Here is a 22,414-nt window from a genome sequence, read left to right on the forward strand (position 1 = left end):
ATATATATATATAAGGACTGCTGAAGTAGGGTTCACTGCTTGTGCTCTGAGGAAGGGGGGACTTACCCCTCGAAACACATCAGCTGGCAGTGATTTCTGTGTTTTCCTCCGTGACCTCTGGAGTACTGTTCATGTTCTACTGATTGCTGCTCCATGATGACCATATTGCGATCACTAATTAATGTTTTTTAAGTAGCTTCTTTTTTATCTTCTTAATAAACTTTTATCCAAATATAAACTGCTCGAACAAAGACAGGAGATAGCACACCCCATGGGCAAACATCGATCAACAAAATATTTTCCCTGTCACCAACATCCCAACAAACGGCAGTAATCAGGGGAACTGGCAAGAGGCGAAAAGCAGCCGCTATATCTGTTTTTGCCAATAAGGCCCCTTTTCCCAAACGCTGGACCCAGGCGACCGCCGTATCAAATGACGTATAAGACACAGTACAGGGGCCCGGGTCAATGGAATCATTAACTGATCCCCCCCGCGGGTGGGACAAATGATAAATGAGCCGAAACTTGTTCGGCTCTTTCTTAGAAACAACCCCCAAAGGGGATATAACCAAATCGGGTACCAGCGGCAACTCAAACGGGCAGGACATATGACCCAACAAAACTTCTTTAAACTATTTTTCCATAACTACTCCAGGGTGCTCTCTAGCCGACTTTAAATTATCCGCCATCGGCGGAATCACCTGGAGTCAACTATTCAATTTGAAACCCTCCGTAAACCCTAACTCCAAAAGCTCAGCCGTGTTCCGATCAGGATAGCGCCTTAGAAAGGGGACCATCCTTTTTACCATCACGGCGTCCTCCCTTTTTCCAACATCCCCACCTTTCCCACGTCCCTGTTTAAAACACTGGGACTGTGAATGTGAACCCCCACATGTGGAACACTCATGCCGGAAATGACACTTGGCTCAGAATTTACATGTGCCTGCATTCAATTGCCAGCAGAAACCCATGCGACTACCGGCCAGTTGTTCGGCAGATCCCGAGCCCCCGGCCCCACCCTGAAAGGGAGGTACCAAACTTCTCAGAGAGGACATAACCTTCATCCAAAGACTAATGTACTTATGGTCCCATCGTAAAGAAGGGCGGACTGCCTTCCTCTCCCTGAACTGCTCATCATAGCGCAGCCAAGCAGTCCCCCCATACGCACTTTGCACTTCCCCAATCGAATCAAGGTAGCAGAAAAGTGGCGAGCAGTTTTCAGGCGCTTTTTCCCCAATCACGCTCCCCAAAATCGCAAAACACTTGCAACCAGTTTGCAAACGTGCGCGGAATCAATCTGTAACACCGCTTCTCCTCCTCTTTCTTGCTCTCATCAGGTTTAACTTTGTCCAAGTTAAACTTCTCCAAGGGAAGCAAAGACAAAATTTCAACATACTCACCTTTCCAAATGCACTCCGGGCCATTACTTTCTATGCAGCCAAAAATATAGAAAATATAACAAATCAAATCATTATTATTCAACCAAAAAATTTAATAAAAGCCTTATGCATGTGTCCTGCTTCTTAATATAGGGGGTCAACAATGCCAAGAGTTGGTGAAAGCAGGGGTCCGTCATCTGGAGATAATTCCAAAAATCATCTGGATTATTCTACTGGATCTCCCACAGCAAAGGCATATGACATAATTGGTCACGATTAATAAAGCAACCGATTTTTGGTCCAAAAACTCCTCCTCCTCCTGTTCCTGGACTTAGGTCAAAGCAATAACTCCAAGGCCAATCATAAATAACACAATATCTCCTCTGACTCTGCAACATGTCTGGTTGATGAGCGGCCGGTCAAAAATGAACTGAAAAGCATGAAATGAAAAGCACTAAATGAAAAGCACAAATCAACACTCACCAAACTTCTCCTAACACAAACTTAGCAGAAGGAGCCCAAAGGGTGGTGCTAAGGAGCTGAAAAAACACGTAGTACATGACTACATTCGTGTTTGTTGGCCAACAATTTCTTGCCGTTTGTATGCAAGACAAAATCCAGGCACATGCCTTCGGACAAAAGTCAGACGTTTTGTCTGCAGAAAATTTGATCGTGTTTACAAGGCTTTAGAGGTTGATTTACTAAAGACAAGTAGGCTGTTCAATTAACAAGGCAAATTGCACTTTGCAAAGGCATTTGCCCTAAAGGTTAGTAAATGTAGTGAAACTTCACTTTGCAAAGAATACCCAAGCATGTACAAGAAAAACAAAAAGATATATTTTTGCTTGCATGTGATTGGATGATGGAAGTCCGCAGAGCTTCACCTCATTCACTAAGTTATGGGGCAAATTCCTTTGCAAAGTGAACAGTCTTTTTATCTTTAGCAAATCAACCACTAATTGTTCCATGTTTTGGAGAAAGTTTTAGTCACTTGATACCGTAGTCACTAGTGCATTCATCCAGTGAAGATACATGCCCCCTCCAGCAAAGAAACATTCCCCTCCAGCAAAGAGACATGCCCCCTCCAGAAAAGAGACATTCACAATCCAGCAAAGAGATATGCCCCCTCCAGCAAAGAGACATACCCCCTCCAGCAGAGAGACATGCCCTCTCCAGCAAAGAGACATGCCAAATCCAGCAAAGAGACATGCCCAATCCAGCAAAGGGACATGCCCAATCCAGCAAGGAGGCATGCACTCTCCAGCAAAGACACATGCCCCCTCCAGCAAAGAAACATGCCCCCTCCTGCAAAGAGACATGCCCTCTCCTGTAAAGAGACATGCCCTCTCCTGCAAAGAGACAGTCCAATCCAGCAGAGACATCCCCATATATTCAGCAAGAGACATTCCCGTATATTCAGCAAGGAGACATTTCCATAAAGCAAGGAGACATCCCCATATAGAAAAGAGACAGCCAAATATATTCAGCAAAGGGACATGCCCCCTCCAGCAAAGAGACATGCCCCCTCCAGCAAAACAACATGTCCAATCCAGCAAAGAGGCATGCCCCCTCCAGCAAAGAGACATGCCCCCTCCTGCAAAGAGACATGCCCTCTCCTGCAAAGATACATGCCCTCTCCTGCAAAAGAGACATGCCCACTCCAGCAAAGAGACATGCCCAAAAACATCAGCTCACAGGTATATGAATTGTGCAGCACCACAAAAGCTCCCCCCTTCCTCTTCACCGTCACCTACCAACTAAACTCCGATCCCAACTCAGTGATGCAACATGCGGTGACAGCAGCTCTGCGGTGGCAGCTAGGGTGACCACATTTCCAAACTGCCGTTCAGAGACACCCCCCTTCCCAAACAAAGATGAGGTGGGGAATGTAGTCTTGGGGTTGATGGGGAATTCGACAGCGGTTGATTTGTTGGGCGAATGGCTGGTGTTATCACTTAAATCATCCCAGCACCATGCTTGATATGGTGTCAAGATGAGCAAATCACATTATTTATATCACTACATTGTAATATATAATGAAATAGTTCAACTCACCATAATGCAGAATCAGTGCGAACCCTGAGCTTGTCACTTGCCACCAGATGCAGCGTGCCACCGTCGCCTTCCAACAGATGCAGCTTGTTACTTGCCTCCATTGCCTGCCTCCAGATGCAGCTTGTTACTTGCCACCGTTGCCTGTCGCCAGATGCAGGGTGCCACTTGACACCCATAGCCTACCACCAGATACAGTGTCACTTGCCACCCATAGCCTGCCACCAGATGCAGTACCACTTGCCACTTATAGCCTGCCACTTACCACTCATAGCCTGCCACCAGATGCAGTGTGCCACTTGCCACCTGCAGCTGTGTCACTTGCCCCCCATAGCCTGCCACCAGATGCACTGTGTCACTTATCACTCATAGCCTGCCACCAGATGTAGCACTATATGCCACCCATAGCCTACCACTAAATGCAGTGGCACACGCCTTCGGACAAAAGTCAGACGTTTTGTCTGCAGAAAATTTGATCGTGTTTACAAGGCTTTAGAGGTTGATTTACAAAAGGCAAATAGGCTGTTCAATTAACAAGGTAAATTGCACTTTGCAAAGGCATTTTCCCTAAAGGTTAGTAAATGTAGTGAAACTTCACTTTGCAAAGAATACCCAAGCATGTACAAGAAAAACAAAAAGATATATTTTTGCTTGCACGTGATTGGATGATGGAAGTCCGCAGAGCTTCACCTCATTCACTAAGTTATGGGGCAAATTCCTTTGCAAAGTGAACAGTCTTTTTACCTTTAGCAAATCAACCACTAATTGTTCCATGTTTTGGAGAATGTTTTAGTCACTTGATACCGTAGTCACTAGTGCATTCATCCAGCAAAGATACATGCCCCCTCCAGCAAAGAAACATTCCCCTCCAGCAAAGAGACATGCCCCCTCCAGAAAAGAGACATTCACAATCCAGCAAAGAGATATGCCCCCTCCAGCAAAGAGACATACCCCCTCCAGCAGAGAGACATGCCCTCTCCAGCAAAGAGACATGCCAAATCCAGCAAAGAGACATGCCCAATCCAGCAAAGGGACATGCCCAATCCAGCAAGGAGGCATGCCCTCTCCAGCAAAGAGACATGCCCCCTCCAGCAAAGAAACATGCCCCCTCCTGCAAAAAGACATGCCCCCTCCTACAAAGAGACATGCCTCCTCCTGCAAAGAGACATGCCCTCTCCTGTAAAGAGACATGCCCTCTCCTGCAAAGAGACAGCCCAATCCAGCAGAGACATCCCCATATATTCAGCAAAAGACATCCCCGTATATTCAGCAAGGAGACATTTCCATAAATTCAGCAGAGACATTTCCATAAATGTCCAATCCAGCAAAGAGGCATGCCCCCTCCAGCAAAGAGACATGCCCCCTCCAGCAAAGAGACATGCCCTCTCCTGCAAAGATACATGCCCTCTCCAGCAAAAGAGACATGCCCACTCCAGCAAAACATCAGCTCACAGGTATATGAATTGTGCAGCACCACAAAAGCTCCCCCCTTCCTCTTCACCATCACTTACCAACTAAACTCCGATCCCAACTCAGTGATGCAACATGCGGTGACAGCAGCTCTGCGGTGGCAGCTAGGGTGACCACATTTCCAAACTGCCGTTCAGAGACACCCCCCTTCCCAAACAAAGATGAGGTGGGGAATGTAGTCTTGGGGTTGATGGGGAATTTGACAGCGGGTGATTTGTTGGGCGAATGGCTGGTGTTATCACTTAAATCATCTCAGCACCATGCTTGATATGGTGTCAAGATGAGCAAATCACATTATTTATATCACTACATTGTAATATATAATGAAATAGTTCAACTCACCATAATGCAGAATCAGTGCGAACCCTGAGCTTGTCACTTGCCACCAGATGCAGTGTGCCACCGTCGCCTTCCACCAGATGCAGCTTGTTACTTGCCTCCATTGCCTGCCTCCAGATGCAGCTTGTTACTTGCCACCGTTGCCTGTCGCCAGATGCAGGGTGCCACTTGACACCCATAGCCTACCACCAGATACAGTGTCACTTGCCACCCATAGCCTGCCACCAGATGCAGTACCACTTGCCACTTATAGCCTGCCACTTACAACTCATAGCCTGCCACCAGATGCAGTGTGCCACTTGCCACCTGCAGCTGTGTCACTTGCCCCCCATAGCCTGCCACCAGATGCACTGTGTCACTTACCACTCATAGCCTGCCACCAGATGTAGCACCATATGCCACCCATAGTCTACCACTAGATGCAGTGTGCCACTTGCCACTCATAGCCTCCCACCAGATGCAGTGTGCAACTTGCCACCCACAGCTGTGTCACTTGCCACCCATAGCCTGCCAGCAGATGCAGTGTGCCACTTGCCACCCGCAGCTGTGTCACTTGCCACCCATAGCCTGCCACCAGATGCAGTATGGCACTTGCTACCCGCAGCTGTGTCCCTTGCCATTCATAGCCTGCCACAAAATGCAGTGGTCTACTTGCAACCCATAGCCTCCACCAGATGCTGTGTCACTTGCCACTCATAGCCTGCCACCAGATGCAGTGTCCCACTTAGCACCCATAGCCTGCCGCCAGATGTAGTGTTCCACTTGCCACCCACAGCTATGTCACTTACCGCCCATTGCCTGCCACCAGATGCAGTGTGCCACTTGCTACCCGCAGCTGTGTCACTTGCCACTCATAGCCTGCCAGCTGATGCAGTGTGTCACTTGCCACCCATAACCTGCCACCAGATCCAGTGTGCCACTTGCCACCCATAGCCTGCCACTAGATGCTGTGTCACTTGCCACTCATAGCCTGCCACGAGATGCAGTGTCCCACTTACCACCCATAGCCTGCCACCAGATGCAGTGTTCCACTTGCCACCCATAGCCTGCCACAAGATGAAGTGTGCCACTTGCCACCCACAGCTATGTCATTTGCCACCCATAGCCTGCCACCAGATGCAGTGTGCCACTTGCTACCGGCAGCTGTGTCACTTGCCACTCGTAGCCTGCCAGCAGATGCAGTGTGTCACTTGCCACCTATAGCCTTCCACCAGATCCAGTGTGCCACTTGCCACCCACAGCTGTGTCACTTGCCACCCATAGCCTGCCACCAGATGCAGTGCAATTTTCCAACCGCAGCCTGCTACCAGTCCGACACACCAGATCCTCAAGAAGGTTAATGCCCCTCCTGCCGCTGGCTGCCGATGTGACTCCTCCCACGCAGGTTCCAGAATGGACCTTGCCCTGATATCTAACGATGTGTCCTCCTCCCAACTTGAAGTGGGTCTCGGCCAGCCAGGAGTCCACCAGGATAATGAGTGACAGCAGCGATGCAGTACAAGGATGACACTGTACACTAGAGAGAGGGAGCCTTGGGTCCCCAGGCAGTGCGCCCATGTTGCCGCCCCTCTACCCACGGCAGGGCTGGCCCTCAGTCTGATCATACAATCACTGTGTAATCTCCTTTATACTTACTAACAAGTATGAATTGTAAGGATGTACCTAAGCCATCCATTTTATTTATAGCCATCAGGCAGACCATAATTGTTGGTAAATCTACTGAATGTAATACAATGCGATAGCAAACTATGTGTGCAGGTTTAACCTACTTAAGTATATCAAAAATGTTACAAATCATCCATTCAATATTTCCTACAACCTCATCTAAATGCATTGGATCTTGTAAACCTGGAAACCATTAAATTTGTGTGCACTTCCAGTCAAAACTCTGCTGAATAAACACCTTAAATCAAATTAAATCTAAATCTAATCTAAAAGTAATTTCAGACCGCCATTTTATTTATTCATTATAGGCACATATTTGTTAGTCATCTTTTTAACCCTTCCAACCCACCATGTATATGTAAATATTACATAGTACAATGTCCTGTGCTGGGGATGCATTCATAAATGTTCTATTTCAGCACTAGCAGTTGGCACCTGTGTTTATAGCTAGTTCTATTACAGTGTCAGATACAATGAGTGGGAACCGATTTCCATGTTTATCAATCATGTGAACACAGTGATGTCATAGTGATCACATAACAAAAAAAATATATATATTACTAAAAATAGCGCCTGTAAAGCGCCTCTCCTCTCACTCCAGTGTGAAAGGAAAGCCCGAGTTCGCTGGCAGGATGCTAAAAAAAAAGTCCTGCAAGCAGCATCTTTGAGGCGCTGTAGGAGAGGTGTATACACCGCTCCTACAGCACCACTGCCCATTGAAGTCAATGGGTAGTGCCTCCAAATCGCCGTCTAAGCGCTGCTGCAGTGGCGCTTTGCAGGGGCGCTTTTTTTCCCATTAGCGGGGGCTAAAAGTGCCCACTAGCGGCTGAAAAGCTCCGCAAAAACTACGGTAAAGCTACGGTTACTGCCGACGCCCGGGCGCTGCCAGTGTGAAAGTGCCCTAATTTTAAGACTTAATGTCAATGCCATGTGTCTCCTAAAAGGCAACATGTTTCTGTGCATGTTAGAAAATCTGCAATTTTTCACGCATTCCCGACTTGTACTAATGGGAACCTAGCCTTAGTGTTTGGTGAATGTCAGATTCACTGCATTATAAATATGCCCTGTAATGTTTATTTGTTTACGTAATAATTATGAAATAGTCCTACCTGTATTGTTTCCTTGCATCATAACCAACAGCATTTGACTCCCAAATTTTTGTTGCAAGGACCCGTACTGTGTTCAGGAACAGGATGAAATTTAGCTGGATGATAAAAAAAAAAAATCACTAAGCCATAATATACTTCAGCAGGTACCCAGTAGAGTGTCTCATCAGCTAGTCCCCCGTATTGTCTTGTCCCAACACCCCCCCGCTGATAAAATATTAAAAATATAAAGAGGTATAATGGTACGACATGTGTTTAACTTTCATGTCTTTGACCACCTACAATTCTATCATGCCAAGTTTGATGATGGTTGTGTCAACTCTCTGGATCCATCTGCTCAACCTGCTGCTTTGTAATTATATTGGTCAAATGACATGATTTGTAATTGTAATTATATCTTGTCTCTTTATTAAATGCTGATTTGAATAAAGTATATAATTGATGTATAGTTGTTACTGTTGATACTTTGTACATCCTAAAAGAAACAAATGACCTAAATGCTTACATATTTTCTCAGCTAATAAAGTACAACCTTTGCTGTAAAATGTTTGTCAAAGAAGGTGGTAAATAAGAGTGGTTATTATTTAAATGTGGATACACAAGGAACACAGTTCATATTATACACATGGTGGGTCCTTGAATGGACTGTCAAAATATGTTTTCAAAAATTACAAAGCCCATTTCATCCGTATTTTGTAAAAGAAACAAATGAAAAATTACTATATTTAGCCAAAACTATATTTGTTGTTTCCAGAGAGCTTCCAGAGCGATATTGTTAAAATGGTCATCAAGGCAGAAGGTTTTTTACCTTACTGCATTCTATACAGTAAGGTAAAAATAAAACTTTTGCCTGAAGCTCCTTCCGCAGCCCCACCTAAATTCATATTCGAGCGTAAGCACAATCCAGCAATGTGCACGAGAGCCAAGGCTCTCTCGGTTCTCTCCCTCCTCATTGGATCAGATGCAGCAGCGGGAGCCATTGGCTGCTGTAAATCACAGCTAGTGATGAGGGAGCATTTAACACTGTGTGAAGAGATGATCCTTATTTGCAAATTAAGATCATTTTTTTTATACATTTTTACATGTGGTGGTGTTTGTGTGGGTGATGTGTGTATGTCTAAATGACCTGGCCTCAAAACACACACCTTCTTCCTGTGTACAGATTCACTTCCGGGCCAATGTATATTGCTTTCTGCTTCAGTGTGTGTGGATATGTAGATATAGCTATATATAGCTATATCTATAGATTAGGGATGAGCTTCGAGTTCGAGTCGAACTCATGCTCGACTCGAACATTGGCTGTTCGCAAGTTCGCCGAACAGCGAACAATTTGGGGTGTTCGCGGCAAATTCGAATGCCGCGGAACACCCTTTAAAAGTCTATGGGAGAAATCAAAAGTGCTAATTTTAAAGGCTAATATGCAAGTTATTGTCATAAAAAGTGTTTGAGGACCCAGGTCCTGCCCCAGGGGACATGGATCAATGCAAAAAAAAGTTTTAAAAACGGCCGTTTTTTCAGGAGCAGTGATTTTAATAATGCTTAAAGTCAAACAATAAAAGTGTAATATCCCTTTAAATTTCGTACCTGGGGGGTGTCTATAGTATGCCTGTAAAGGGGCGAATGTTTCCTGTGTTTAGAACAGTCTGACAGCAAAATGACATTTTGAAGGATAAAACTCATTTAAAACTACCCGCGGCTATTGCATTGCCGACAATACACATAGAAGTTCATTGATAAAAACGGCATGGGAATTCCCCAAAGGGGAACCCCGAACCAAAATTTAAAAAAAAAATGACGTGGGAGTCCCCCTAAATTCCATACCAGGCCCTTCAGGTCTGATATAGATATTAAGGGGAACCCCGGCCAAAATTAAAAAAAAAAAATGACGTGGGGTTCCCCCTAAATTCCATACCAGACCCTTCAGGTCTGGTATGGATTTTAAGGGGAACCCCGCGCCAAAAAAAAAAAAAAAAACGGCGTGGGGTCCCCCCAAAAATCCATACCAGACCCTTATCCGAGCACGCAACCTGGCAGGCCACAGAAAAAGAGGGGGGGACAAGAGTGCGCCCCCCCCTCCTGAACCGTACCAGGCCACAGGCCCTCAACATTGGGAGGGTGCTTTGGGGTAGCCCCCCAAAACACCTTGTCCCCATGTTGATGAGGACAAGGGCCTCATCCCCACAACCCTGGCCGGTGGTTGTGGGGGTCTGTGGGCGGGGGGCTTATCGGAATCTGGAAGCCCCCTTTAACAAGGGGACCCCCAGATCCCGGCCCCCCCCCTGTGTGAAATGGTAAGTACCCCTACCATTTCACTAAAAAACTGTCAAAAATGTTAAAAATGACAAGAGACAGTTTTTGACAATTCCTTTATTTAAATACTTCTTCTTTCTTCTATCTTCCTTCATCTTCTGGTTCTTCTGGCTCTTCTGGTTCTTCCTCCGGTGTTCTCGTCCAGCATCTCCTCCGCGGCGTCTTCTATCTTCTTCTCCTCGGGCCGCTCCGCACCCATGGCATGGGGGGAGGCTCCCGCTCTTCTCTTCTTCTTCATCTTCTTCTCTTCTTCTCTTCTTCTTTTCTTCTTTTCTTCATTTTCTTCTCCGGGCCGCTCCGCACCCATGCTGGCATGGAGGGAGGCTCCCGCTGTGTGACGGCGCTCCTTGTCTGACAGTTCTTAAATAACGGGGGTGGGGCCACCCGGTGACCCCGCCCCCCTCTGACACACGGTGACTTGACGGGACTTCCCTGTGATGTCACGGGGAATGCCACAGGGAAGTCCCGTCATGTCCCGTGCGTCAGAGGGGGGCGGGGTCACCGGGTGGCCCCACCCCCCGTTATTTAAGAACTGTCAGACGAGGAGCGCCGTCACACAGCGGGAGCCTCCCTCCATGCCAGCGTGGGTGCGGAGCAGCCTGGAGAAGAAAATGAAGAAGAGAAGAAGAGAAGAAGAGAAGAAAAGAAGAAGAGAAGAAGATGAAGAAGATGAAGAGAAGAGCGGGAGCCTCCCCCCCATGCCATGGGTGCGGAGCGGCCCGAGGAGAAGAAGATAGAAGACGCCGCGGAGGAGATGCTGGACGAGAACGCCGGAGGAAGAACCAGAAGAGCCAGAAGAACCAGAAGATGAAGGAAGATAGAAGAAAGAAGAAGTATTTAAATAAAGGAATTGTCAAAAACTGTCTCTTGTCATTTTTAACATTTTTGACAGTTTTTTAGTGAAATGGTAGGGGTACTTTTGTACCCCCTTACCATTTCACACAGGGGGGGGCCGGGATCTGGGGGTCCCCTTGTTAAAGGGGGCTTCCAGATTCCGATAAGCCCCCCGTCCGCAGACCCCCACAACCACCGGCCAGGGTTGTGGGGATGAGGCCCTTGTCCTCATCAACATGGGGACAAGGTGTTTTGGGGGGCTACACCAAAGCACCCTCCCAATGTTGAGGGCATGTGGCCTGGTACGGTTCAGGAGGGGGGGCTGCACTCTCGTCCCCCCCTCTTTTCCTGCGGCCTGCCAGGTTGCGTGCTCGGATAAGGGTCTGGTATGGATTTTTGGGGGGACCCCACGCCGTTTTTTTTTTTTTTTTTGGCGCAGGGTTCCCCTTAAAATCCATACCAGACCTGAAGGGTCTGGTATGGAATTTAGGGGGAACCCCACATCATTTTTTTTTTTAAATTTTGGCCGGGGTTCCCCTTAATATCCATACCAGACCTGAAGGGCCTGGTATGGAATTTAGGGGGACTCCCATGTCATTTTTTTTTTTTTAATTTTGGTTCGGGGTTCCCCTTTGGGGAATTCCCATGCCGTTTTTATCAATGAACTTCTATGTGTATTGTCGGCAATGCAATAGCCGCGGGTAGTTTTAAATGAGTTTTTTCCTTCAAAATGTAATTTTGCTGTCAGACTGTTCTAAACACAGGAAACATGCGCCCCTTTACAGGCATACTATAGACACCCCCCAGGTACGAAATTTAAAGGGATATTACACTTTTATTGTTTGACTTTAAGCATTATTAAAATCACTGCTCCTGAAAAAACTTTTTTTGCATTGATCCATGTCCCCTGGGGCAGGACCCAGGTCCCCAAACACTTTTTATGACAATAACTTGCATATTAGCCTTTAAAATTAGCACTTTTGATTATTCATGTTCGTGTCCCATAGACTTTAACGGTGTTCGCGTGTTCAAACGAACTTTTTTCCTGTTCGCATGTTCTGGTGCGAACCGAACAGGGGGGTGTTCGGCTCATCCCTACTATAGATGTAGGTTCTTGTGTCCACCAGCAGAGAGAAATTGGGTAGAGGCCACACTCCCAATTCTGGAGGCATAATACTGGTCTAGCACAGGGGTCTTCAAACTATGGCCCTCTAGTTGTTCACACCTAGTCATGTCTGTGAATGTCAGAGTTTTACAATGCCTCATGGGATGTGTAGTTCCACAACAGCTAGAGAGCCGTAGTTTGAAGATTTCTGAACACTCTAGCATGTCTTGAAAAAAAGGTGGTTTTTCATGTATCTTGCATAATGCCCAAGAAATATCGTTTGGAAAATACAAGTGGGCCATGGCACATCTACATTTCAAATTTGGCACTTAAGATGGTCATGCACTATACAATCTGATTAGCCAATCCCTGTACAACTCGATATTTAGGCAAAATAGGTAACAGGAAGATGCACTTGAACAATTAATTCAAATGATAGAAAATCAAACAGGCTCTTGCACTAAATCTAATTTATTAAGATGTAACTGATTGCAGTGTATGGTCACCTTTAATGATCAAGATCTGCAAATATTAATTTATTGAAACTCTTCCCTGTTCTTTGTGATGTATTGAGAGATTTGGGTAAAAAAAGAAAAAAAACACATTTCAAAGATATATTAGAAGTGATAGGAATGAGATTAGCATCAAAAGGGTTAATTAAATGAGAACACCTACAAATTGCCTAACAAGACACATCCAATGAGATGAAATTAACCAATTGTATTGGGCGTGCGCTATTATCAATGAGAAAACCGCAGTTTCCCTGGCACCAGTTACAGTTTACATATTTATTATCGTTTTGCGCTTTAAAGTGCGCCAGTTCGCACGTTCGGTTAATGACTTTTCCAGTGCACCAATTACAGTATGAACTGGCGCAATGCATTCTTCTTAGTAAATCAGCCCCTGTAGGTTTAATCTGCCTTTCTTCTTCTGAGACAGTTGTATCAAGCATTAGGTAGGCCATAAATATTTTTCTCATTGATGGGTACAAGACACAAGTAAACAATGGACTCCTGCTTTACTGGTGGTGGTGATAGGGGCATGGTAATCTTAGTACAGTATTGCCTTTTTTTTAATGGCACAGAGGAAGAGCAGTAAGCCCTTAGCAAAGGCCAAATCATTATTTTATATATATATATATATATATATATATATATACATAATGATTATTATAAAACATATTCTAAAATGGTCTTACAGGTTAAACAGTGGCTTTCATGGCTAGATAAAAACGTATCTAAACCCAAAATGTTCTTTTGAATTTTGGATAGAGTGTTGAAAAGTTAGAATCTCTGTAAGGTTTTTATCACTGCTTGTGCCCCTGCTGAGATGATTCACCCATAATAAAATATATAAACAGCCAATGGCATAACGCTTTTGTTAAAGAGAAGCTCTAAGGCTCCATTCACACTAGCGCGTTTTTTGATGCATTTTGCATTTTGCAGAAATGCACGGGAATTTTTTAACATGGGTTCCTATGGAACATGTTCACATCAATGCTTTTTTGTATCTCTGCATTTTTGGAAAGGGTCGGGGACTTTTTTTCATGCAAAAAGCAGCGTTTTGCATGCAATGGATTTCAATGGACAAGCATCAAAAACGCAAGTGCACCGTTTTTGCAGCGTTTTTGCAGCGTTTTTGGTGCGTTTTTGGTGCGTTTTTGTCGTTTTTTTTTTTATTTTTTTTTTTTGTAATTTTTTTTTAAGACTGTAAAAAAAAATGAAAAAAAAAAAAAAAAAACGCAAAACGCGGCAAAAACGCGGCAAAAACGCGGCAAAAACGCCGCAAAAACGCTACAAAAACGCTGCTCAAAAACGTGGCAAGCATGAAAAAAAAACCTCCAAAAACGCTCAAAAGCAACATGCATAGGTGTGAATCGAGCCTTATAATTTAAACATGCATGTGTTTTATGAATTCCATGAAATTTCCATGCTCCATAAATAACACAGGCTACTTCATCATATAACAGCTGTCATAAAACAGTTCAAAAGGGCTTACAGCACAAAATAATATTGTTAATTTTTAATAATCAAAACATTACATCAATTTTCAATGCTTTTATGCAAAGTGACCACAATGGAAGTATAAAAGCATTAGTAATTCTATCATAAGCAGAGAAAGATTTAAAAGCCTGTTTAAGAGTAATGCATACAAATGAGTCTAACAGTTGGCATATGATTAACCCTCTTAGTTTAAAAGTCAATATGAAGAAGAATTTAAAGAAGATAATTGGTACAAGAACTTAAAATCTAATTACGTGAAGCTGCATTTCCAGCCCTTAGCTTGAATTATGTGGGTGATATTAATCTCTAGCTACTTAGATATTTACCCCAGGGCTCTGCTGGGGATTAATGGAGATCTAAAGTTCCAGTGCTGACATTTAGTATAAATAAAGATCATCTTTTACCAAAGAAAAATGCTGCATTTGTTTTTATAAAAAAAATAAGCATTATTATTGTAAAAATTGTTCTCATATTATCCCTGTGTTCAAGTTGCTGTGGCTGGTGGTTTGTACTATTTCTGTTTTAGTATGGTTGCTGGTTTGAACCAGGGTTACTGGTGTGAACAACCCCTTAAATTGTTTCAAGACCGTCCTTACTGTATTCAAACCAAAACAACTTCTGTTTGATAGCAGTAACCCAAGAAGATGACTGAAATCAAGGTACTAAGATGATTATCAACAAGTGTTTAAATCTCTCTATAGCCAAAGAAACATGTCTAGGCAGGACCATGTGTATGTGTGTGTAGATATGCATGATCAGGCTTTTCCGGGTAGCAGGCGCAAAATGCCGTGCCACTGGCTACTAGCTCTGGCTGTGATTATACACAGCGGGAGCTGATTGGCACTTACCGAGGACTTCATGTCCTCTGGTACCCGCCGATTGTTCGGTACAGAGGCAGAACAGTGGTCTGCCTATGTAAGCAAGGCAGATCACCTTTCTCTCAGGAGGGAAGGCATGACTCTTGTGTCTCTGCAAAGCAGGCACATGAATTTATGCCTTACCCTAGTTAAAGCATCTCCTACAGTACACAAAAACACAGGTTAGGTACACAGCTAACCCTTTGATTGCCCCTGATGTTAACTCCTTCCTAGCCAGTGTCATTAGTACAGTACCAGTGCATATTTTTTAGCATTGATCACTGTATGAGTTTCACTGGTCCCCAAAAAGTGTCAAAAGTGTCAGAATGCATGCTGCAATATCGCAGTCCCACTATAAGTTACTGATCGCCGCCATTACTAGTAAAAAAATAAATAAATAAATAAAAATATCCCCTATTTTGTAGACGCTATAACTTTTGCGCAAACTAATCAATATACGCTTATTGGGATTTTTTTTACCAAAATATATAGCAGAATTTATATGTGCCTACATTGATGAAGAAATTTGATTTTTTTCAACTTTTTTTTTTATATGTTATATAGCAGAAAGTAAAACATGTTTTTTTTTTTTTTTTTCAAAATTGTTGTCTTTATTTGTTTATATCGCAAAAAAAAAAAAAAAAAAAAAAAAGAAGAGGGGATCAAATACCACCAAAATAAAGCTCTATTTGTGGTAAAAGGGACATTGGGTACAGTGTTGCTGACCACACAATTCTCAGTTAGGGCTCATTTACACTTGCTTCGGCTTCAGCAAGGCTTCAGACAGGCTTTGTTAAAGCTCTCTGATCGCTAGTCAAAGCTCCTGTCACTAAATAAAATGGTTAGCTTACAGTCCTGTTTACACCTGCTTTTGCTTTGCTTCGGCTTCTACCCCATGTAGCTTCAGCATCTTCAAAGCCTCCATAGAAGTCTATGACAAAGCTTGCTTGAAGCCCCACAAAGCCTCACGAAGCCTCACGGAGCCCCACCGAAGCCTCATCAAAGCCTCAAGCAAAAGCAAGTGTTAACAGGACTGTAAGCTAACCATTTTATTTAGTGACAGGAGCTTTGACTGGCGTTCAGAGAGCTTTAACAAAGCGTGTTTGAAGCCATGTTTTGAAGCAAGTGTAAACTAGCCCTTAAAGTAACACAGTGTCGTATCGCAAAAAATGGCCTGGCCATGAAGGAGGGTAAACCTTCCGAAGGTCAAATGGTTAAGTTATACAACAAAGCCATAATAAAGTGGTTGCAAAGCCTTATGCCCTGTACACACAGTCATATTTTCCGACGGAAAATGTGCGATCGGAGCTTGTTGTCGGAAATTCCGAACGTGTGTGGGCTCCATCTGACTTTTTCCATAGGATTTTCCGACACACAAAGTTTGAGAGCAGGCTATAAAATTTTCCGACAGCAAAATCTGATCCTGTCAATTCCGACCGTGTATGTGCATGGCCACGCATGCTCAGAATAAATTCCGAGACGGAACTGCTCGGTCTGGTAAAATTAGCGTTCGGAATGGATATAGCACTTTTGTCACGCTGCAATGTTTTAAATTGTTTAATGCAGTGCACTCTCTTCTTCTTTATAATGCTAGAAGAATAAAGTTGTTTTGCTGCTCATATTCACACAGTCTTCTCACAAACTTCTTGCTTTATTATTTATCGTGATTTCATCAATATAATATTTTTATTTGTCACATCTGCCGAAAAAATAATATTTTTGGGATGTTGTTAGGTTAAATATTTTTTTGGGAGTTTTTTAAAGCCTGATCTTGTGTTTTATTTATATATATATATATATATATATATATATATATATTTTTTTTTTTACTCCAGAATATTTTTGGGTGTGTTTTGTGTGTCAAGTTACCACAACACCATTATTGTCTTGTATTATTTAATCTCAAGGAGGTTGCTTGGTGTTGGTGTCTCTTGTTAATTTGACATTGTATTTTGGAAATGTACCTGCCTCCTCACAAAAAAAAACGTCCTTTTTGAATGAAAACACACATAGGCAAGTATAATTGAAAAAAAATTCCTTTATTAAGGGCTCATAACCAAACAAAGAGGCAGGCAACGCTGGATAAACTGCAGAAATTGGCAAAGTATTTGGCCCCCAGGGCACACATCAATTATTTTACTGCAAAATTGGTGGCCTGAGGAGTCCATATATAAGGGAGTACAATCTGTTCCAGATGTCCAAGAGATCATGAACAGCAGCAGATCACATGTATGTTCCCAGGCTGTGGTCATACAAGAGCCTGCATCTTTTCTCAGACCAGACTGAACCCAGGCCATCACTCTCTGGTCTTCCTTGCACGCTTCCTTCCCGGCTGTGGCTCTGGTGTTTGAGGTGTGGCAGGAGGAGGAGTAGGACCTGGAGGAAGAGGAAGAGGACCATGAGTAAGCTCACAAATGTGGCTTTGGCATGCGAGTTGGCCCCTCAACCCCTTATTTAGTGCTTCTAAAATGAGAAACTCACATAAAAGGTGTTGGCCCTCCTCCATTTGCAGCATTTTGCATGCTGTTAGGTCAGCAAAATCCTCTTCAACAAAATAGGCCAATTGCTGCCTCCTCCAGGTTACTCCTCTTCCTGCCACTTTTTCTTTGAAGGCGGAGGGGAGGGACCTGGGTATCGGGCAGCCTACTTGGCCCAGCCACCTCCTGGCTGAGACTTTCCTGTGTATGAAAAAGGGACATTGTTTTATTTTTTGGTTCATCAATCACAATCATAAATTAGTACTCCAAACTAACATATATTTTACATCAATAATTTGACCAACAGAAATATTTAGAAGAATGCTATACTTGACTCAAGCTGGGCTCCTCCACATGTTGCTACCTGGAAGGCCCAAGTTGGGCGTCAGAAGCCTCAGCTGAGGGGGAAGGAAGCATGGAAGGAAGACTAGGGAGTGCTGGCCTGGGTTCAGTCTGACCTGCCAGAAAATGCAGTCTGTCATAGTACCACAGCCTGGGGAGATAAATGTCATCTGCTGCTCCTGATCTCAGGGAATCCTGCACCTTCTTGCGCTCCCTTAGATAAGTGCTCCTCATGCCACCAATTAGGATCTTCAAATAGGTGATGTCTGCCGTGGGGATCACCGGCTTCACAATTTCCAGCAATTGATCCAGCGCTGCCTTCCTCTTTGTTTGATTCTTATAATCGGGGTGGTTTACCTGCCACAGACAGGGCAGCTCCCTGAACATATAAATGAATATGGTGATAAAGTCCTGATCCTTCAATATCTCCATTTTCTCTGCAAGACACAACACAAGACAAACCCTAATGTCAGACTAAAGTCTCCTAATCTTGTCCCAATATAGGCCTCAATCTATAAGCAGTATAGGCACAAGTTTAAATGTTACCTTCGTTATCATTGGCACTTCCGATACTCCTTCCTCTGCTCACAGATCGTACGTACTACGCACGCGTGTTACGCTTTATATACACTGCGCAAGCGTGAAACTCCGCCCGCCCCTGACGTTCTTTCTAGTCTATTCCTTGCCCCTTCTCATTCGGCGCAGTGGGGGAAGAGCACATGGCGGAGACACAACAGGTGCGTGCTAATTACAGCAACGAGGAGGAGGAAAGCCCGGTGCCAGAAACGTCACGATCCCGGAGGTGAAGATTTAAGGCATCAAATATGTCCTTTGTGGGAGATGTTGGAGATGGTCGACATACTGAAGAGGGCCGACTATGATGGGAAGTATGGACCTTACCCCAACCCCAATGTCAGAAAGGCCAAGATCATGACTAAAGTTGTGAAGAGTCTGCACAGGAATTTTGGAGTACAACGATCCAAGGATCAACTGAGGAAGAGGTGGTCGGACCTCAAATTAAGGGAGCACTATCAGTATAGAAGGATCAGGAGAGTGCTGCAAAAAAGTAGGTAGTTGTCCTGTGTTCCTATTCTTTATGTTTATTACGTTCGTGCTGCTCTGTGTTTTTCTTTATACTGTTGTACAGTTTCAAATGGCAACTTTCATGTTCATGGACACATTATTCGTTCGTATGAAACATAGTTCGTTCGGCCTATAAAACGCCATGTTTTGTCCAGATGCAGTTCTATACATTTTTTCTGGCCTACTTCTCTTAAAATAATTTTGGTGTCTAGATGGGTTAGATGGGTTAGTAACTAGAATGAAATGCAAACTTTGTGGAAATCCCACAAAGCCAACAGGAGTAGGAGGAGGGAGACATTGTGGAAATAGTCACCACAACAGGTGAGTGTCTGTGACCACAGCTTCAGGTAAGCGATGGATTCCGGCATATTTATAATACATGGTGTGATTTTTTTTATATATTTTTAGGTGATCGTGATGTTGTGGATGAAGGTCAATTCAACAGTGAAAGTGCTCAGATCCTGATGGGGGTGATCATGGGGTGTAATAGGGACTTGGAAAACATCAAGCAAAACATCAATGATGTTCTAAACAAAATTAAGAACATCACTGATGTTTTAGGGAGAGTTTAAAACCCCTTGAAATCCCAAATTATTTCAGTTTTTTGGTCCGGAGAATTTTTTGTACTTTTTTCACGTAACAGACAGGTGAGCTCGATGTAGCAGAAGGAGGCCTCCCTTACGTATCTGGTTCCCGGCCCCTGGTAGTATGGACAGGAGGCACGGGAGCACAGAATGGTATGAAAGCCTGGCTGGTTAGCTGCAGGAGGATCCCGGTAAAGGTGGTTATTTGGATCACCAGTCAACTGAAGCGCAGGCAGCAGGTGCAGAGCAGGAGTGGAGCAAGCAGGTCGGGTCACAGGCAGAGGTCAGCAACAGGCGAGCAACATGGTACAGAGGAGCAGGCAGATTCGTAGTCAGGACAGTCCAGGATCAGTGGCAGGCAGCAAGCAAGGAGAATCAAAGACAGGCCGGTGGTCAGGAGATCAGGTTCAAAACAGGAAGCAGGAAGCAGGTGCAGGGATACAGGGAGCTGAAGATCGGACAGCACCGAGCCCCCTGTGCAGACAGCCTAAATAGGCAGTTTGGCGCCAAACGCCGGGCGCGCGCCCCCGCACACACGCACGCGCCCGCACGCCGGCACCCACGGCGGCCCGCACGGGAACGCATGCGCCGGCGCGCCCCAACGCACCGTGATGCACACCAACAGCGCGTCTGCCCAGGGGAATTCTCTGACAGTGCCCCCCCCCTCAAGAGCAGCCTCCGGATGTCCAACTGAGCCAATCTGGTGGCGTGAGTACTCCTGAAATTCAGGAGCTCTTCGGCATGTAAGTTGCCCTCTGGCTCCCAGGAGTTGTCCGCCGGTCCGTACCCCCTCCACTTGATTAGGTATTGCAATTGGTTGTGTCTTTTCCTGCAATCCAAGATAGCCTCCACTTCGAATTCTTCTTCGTTATCGATAATTATGGGCTCCGGTGGGTCAGTACTTCGACCAGCAAAGGTGTTGGGTATAACAGGTTTCAACAATGATATATGAAAGACCCGGTGAATCTTCAGGGTACTAGGTAAGTTGAGTTCGTAGGCCACGTTGTTAATTCTCTTTTTGACTGAGAACGGACCCATAAATTTGGGGCCCAATTTCCTTGAAGGGCAGGCCATTCTTACATTGGTTGTGGACAACCAAACCTGGTTGCCAGGTTCCAGGATGAGCTCTCCCCGCCTCTTCTTGTCAAACATTTTCTTATTGTACTCTTGGGTCTTAGCCATGGTTTCCTGCAAGAGTTTGTTGTTGGTAAGAAAGAAGTCCATGGTTTCAGAGACCGCAGGGATAGCACATTCGGGTAGAGACCTGGGCAGGAAGGACGGGTGGAAGCCGTAATTGGCAAAGAAGGACGTTTGCTTAATGGCCGAATGTAAAGAGTTGTTGTACGAGAACTCAGCAATTGGCAGAAGAGAAACCCAGTCGTCCTGTGAGAAAGATGAAAAACAACGGAGGTACTGCTCCAAAGTTTGATTAGTTCTCTCCGTCTGCCCATTAGTCTGGGGATGGTAAGCAGAGGAGAGTGCCAGCTCAATTTCCAGGGAATCACAGAGAGCCTTCCAGAACCGAGAGGTGAACTGAACACCACGATCAGATATGATATTTGATGGGACTCTGTGCAGCCTAACAATTTCCTTGATGAAGACCCTTGCTATCTCCATAGCCAAAGGCGTGCCCTTCATAGGCAGAAAGTGAGCCATCTTGGTTAACCTGTCTACGACGACGAAGATGGTAGAGAAGCCTTCTGCCTGGGGAAGCTCTACGATAAAATCCATTGATATCATCTTCCACGGTCTTTCCGGGACGGGTAATGGTTTTAGCAGACCCCAGGCTCTTGTCCGGCTATTTTTGCTCCAAGCACAGATAGTACAAGATTCTACATAGTTCTTGCAGTCGTTCGCCAACAGAGGCCACCAAAATGTGCGCTGAACTAATTCAGTCGTCTTTAGCACACCGAAGTGTCCAGCCATCTTGTGATCATGGCAGAGCTCTAGCACTGCCACCCTCAAATCTTCAGGGACCACGATTTTACCCTTGTGCCAAAAGAGGCCATCCTGGGCCCTCACCTCATCTCCGGAAGTCGGGATCCAATTTGAGGAGGCTTTCTTTATGCGGGATAGCAGATCCCCTTGGAGTAAAAGAAAATTTCCAGACGGAAGAATAGTGTCCGGATGCACAGGTTTGCCGGAATCAGGGAACATACGGGAGAGAGCGTCCGGCTTGATATTTTTGGAACCAGGTCTGTGTGTTATATGGAACTGAAATCTGGAGAAAAAAAGGGCCCACCTTGCTTGCCGTGGTTTCAGTCTCTTGACTGTTCAGAGGTACTCCAGATTCTTATGATCCGTATAGACCAGGATGGGATGTGCTGCACCCTCCAGTAAATAACGCCACTCCTCCAAAGCGGACTTGATGGCCAGAAGCTTCCGATCACCATCGTAATTTCTCTCCGCTGAAGAGAGTTTGCGGGAGAAAAAGGCCACTGGGACAGAACAGCTCTGACTGCCACCTCTGAAGCGTCCACTTCGAGGACAAATGGTAGAGCAGGGTCCGGGTGTTTTAAGATAGAAGCAGAGGTGAACAGCTCCTTGAGTTTTTCAAAGGCGGATTGTGCCTTAGAAGACCACTGGAACCGATTCCCTTGTTTGGTTACTTTGGTGAGCCCCTAATGAACTTCCTGTAGAAGTTAGAGAAGCCAATGAACCTTTGAACCCCTTTCTTATCAGAGGGAGCGGGCCATTCCAGAATGGATAATACCTCACCGGTGGTCAGGAGATCAGGTTCAAAACAGGAAGCAGGAAGCAGGTGCAGGGATACAGGGAGCTGAAGATCGGACAGCACCAAGCCCCCTG

General features: G+C 44.9%; 1 protein-coding gene across 1 annotated transcript in view; it reads right to left on the reverse strand.

Annotated features, from left to right (window-relative positions):
• The window catches only part of PTH2R (parathyroid hormone 2 receptor), a 1,009,699-nt gene that overhangs the window by 102,278 nt on the left and 885,007 nt on the right, over window positions 1-22,414 (reverse strand). The window contains exon 10 of the mRNA XM_073633425.1: window positions 8,015-8,109. Coding sequence (XP_073489526.1) covers window positions 8,015-8,109 — 95 coding nt within the window. The remainder of the gene's footprint in view (window positions 1-8,014; window positions 8,110-22,414) is intronic.

This window comes from Aquarana catesbeiana, linkage group LG06, assembly GCF_042186555.1.
Source record: "Aquarana catesbeiana isolate 2022-GZ linkage group LG06, ASM4218655v1, whole genome shotgun sequence".
Taxonomy (NCBI): Eukaryota; Metazoa; Chordata; class Amphibia; order Anura; family Ranidae; genus Aquarana; species Aquarana catesbeiana.